Genomic DNA, 2000 nt, shown 5'->3' on the forward strand with positions numbered 1-2000 from the left:
TTGTGGTCACCAACCAACAATATTTAAATATTAAAAATAGTAAAATTCTAAAGGTACTTTATGAATAAAATACTAAAAAGTCTTCTTATTGCTAAATGATTATGTGTGTCTGTGTCTATTTGTAACACTTTTGGGGTCAGTGACTGATGAGGTGTAAATTAAACCTGTATTGCTGGCATGCTAAGGATTAAAGAAGAAACTTGCCATGTAAAGCAATAACAGCTGAAATAAAATGTGTATTTTGATGGTGATTTATATCAGGAACTGTAAAACCTTTTACAGTTGCCAATAATCCTAAAAATAAAAAGCCAATAAATTTGCCGCTTTTATGCCAGCTTTGCATAAAAGTGGCATTGGTCATTAATGCTGTTTGTTTTGCTGACTTTAAAAATACATAATTAAAAGGCTACTTGATGTCTTGCTTCTAACTTCCTGGATATATTTCTGTCTAATTTCTCATTATTTGCTGTATGGCCTAGGTAGAGGATCTAATTGGTAGCTGGACCTGAAGCCACAGAATACTTTCATTACTTTAGGAAAAACAAATAGTTTTCAAAGGCTCTATGCATATGCATGTTTTTTTTAGTATGTAGTATTATTTATTAAGTAGATTTATATGGCCACTCAACTCACAGACAATGACATGACATAGAGCATTAAAAAACAACAACATGGCAGTGACAAATACAACCACACAGGTCACTTGACTGACTCTAAATCAACCTGTAGTCCCCACGCCCATTAATAAAACCATGTCTATGCCTGAATATATGTACCCAATAAGAATTAAGTTACAGTTTCTGCAAATTTTGACTGAATGAAAATTATGATTTGCTGTTTTTGAAGGTTTTCTGAGTATCTCAGAGATTTTTTCCCCTTAATTGGCAAAACACTATTCAGTGTTATTTATTTATGTTTAAAAGTAGATACACAGAAGAGAAAAAAACTGCAAATCTTGATTGTAAGTGCTTTTCCCTATGTAATATATTGTACTGTTTTATTTCAGATTAGAAGCAGCAAAGGATGATTATAGAATTCGTTGTGAAGAGTTAGAAAAGGAAATTGCAGACTTGCGGCAACAAAATGAAGAATTAACAAATCTGGCTGAAGAAGCTCAGTCACTGAAAGATGAGATGGATGTATTAAGGTAAATCATTTTAACCCTTTAGATTATATACTTTCTGATATAGTTTCATTGTCTGTTGATTAGAGTAAATCCAACATTGCATTCATTCATTCATCCATTTCATTCATTCATTGGTTCATTTGTTTGTTCATTCGTTCAATAATTTCTGTAGCTGTCCATCTCAGTCAATTACTCTGGCCAACTGCAATTGAAAATACTAAAAACATTTTAAAATATAAAAAACACTAAAAACATCCAGTTTAAATATATGTAGGAACAAGATACTTGGCCAGTTAGCAATACAGCCAAGAAATGGGAGGCCTCTAACACATTCAGCACCCCAGGCACGGGAACATAGCCAGGTTTTTAAGGCCTTATGAAAGGCTAACAAGGGTTGAGGCCATTGTAATCTCTGAAGGAAGGATGTTTCATAGAGCAGGGGCCACTGTGGGAAAAGGTCGTCTTTTGAATTTTATTATATTTATACCCCGCCCTTCTCCCGGAGGACTCAGGGCGGGTTACAGCCAGTTTAAAACAACTAATACAATACAAAATACAAAATTTAAGAAAATGATTAAAAATAAATATTTAAATAGGCCGCTTCTACTAAAATTTAGTTAAAACCAATTTAAAATACCCCTAGGCCAGTCCTGCCCGCTGAAACAACCAAGTCTTGGCGCGGCGGAAGGAGGGGAGATCCGGAATCACCCGGATCTCTGGGGGCAGCTCGTTCCAGAGGGTGGGTGCTCCGACAGAGAAGGCTCTCCCCCTGGGGGTCGCCAGCCGACACTGTCTGGTTGACGGCACCCTGAGGAGGGCCTCTCTGTGGGAGCGTATCGGCCGGTGGGAGGTAATCTGTGGCAGAAGGCGGTCT

General features: G+C 36.9%; 1 protein-coding gene across 1 annotated transcript in view; it reads left to right on the forward strand.

Annotated features, from left to right (window-relative positions):
• Positions 1 to 2000, forward strand: part of LOC107300265 (protein Hook homolog 3) — a gene marked incomplete at its 5' end in the record, with an annotated part of 17999 nt that overhangs the window by 5825 nt on the left and 10174 nt on the right. The window contains 1 exon segment of the mRNA XM_015829603.1: positions 1007 to 1147. Within this exon segment, the coding sequence (XP_015685089.1) occupies positions 1007 to 1147 (141 nt within the window).

This window comes from Protobothrops mucrosquamatus, unplaced genomic scaffold (genome assembly GCF_001527695.2).
Source record: "Protobothrops mucrosquamatus isolate PMUCROS unplaced genomic scaffold, P.Mucros_1.0 scaffold6520, whole genome shotgun sequence".
NCBI lineage: Eukaryota > Metazoa > Chordata > Lepidosauria > Squamata > Viperidae > Protobothrops > Protobothrops mucrosquamatus.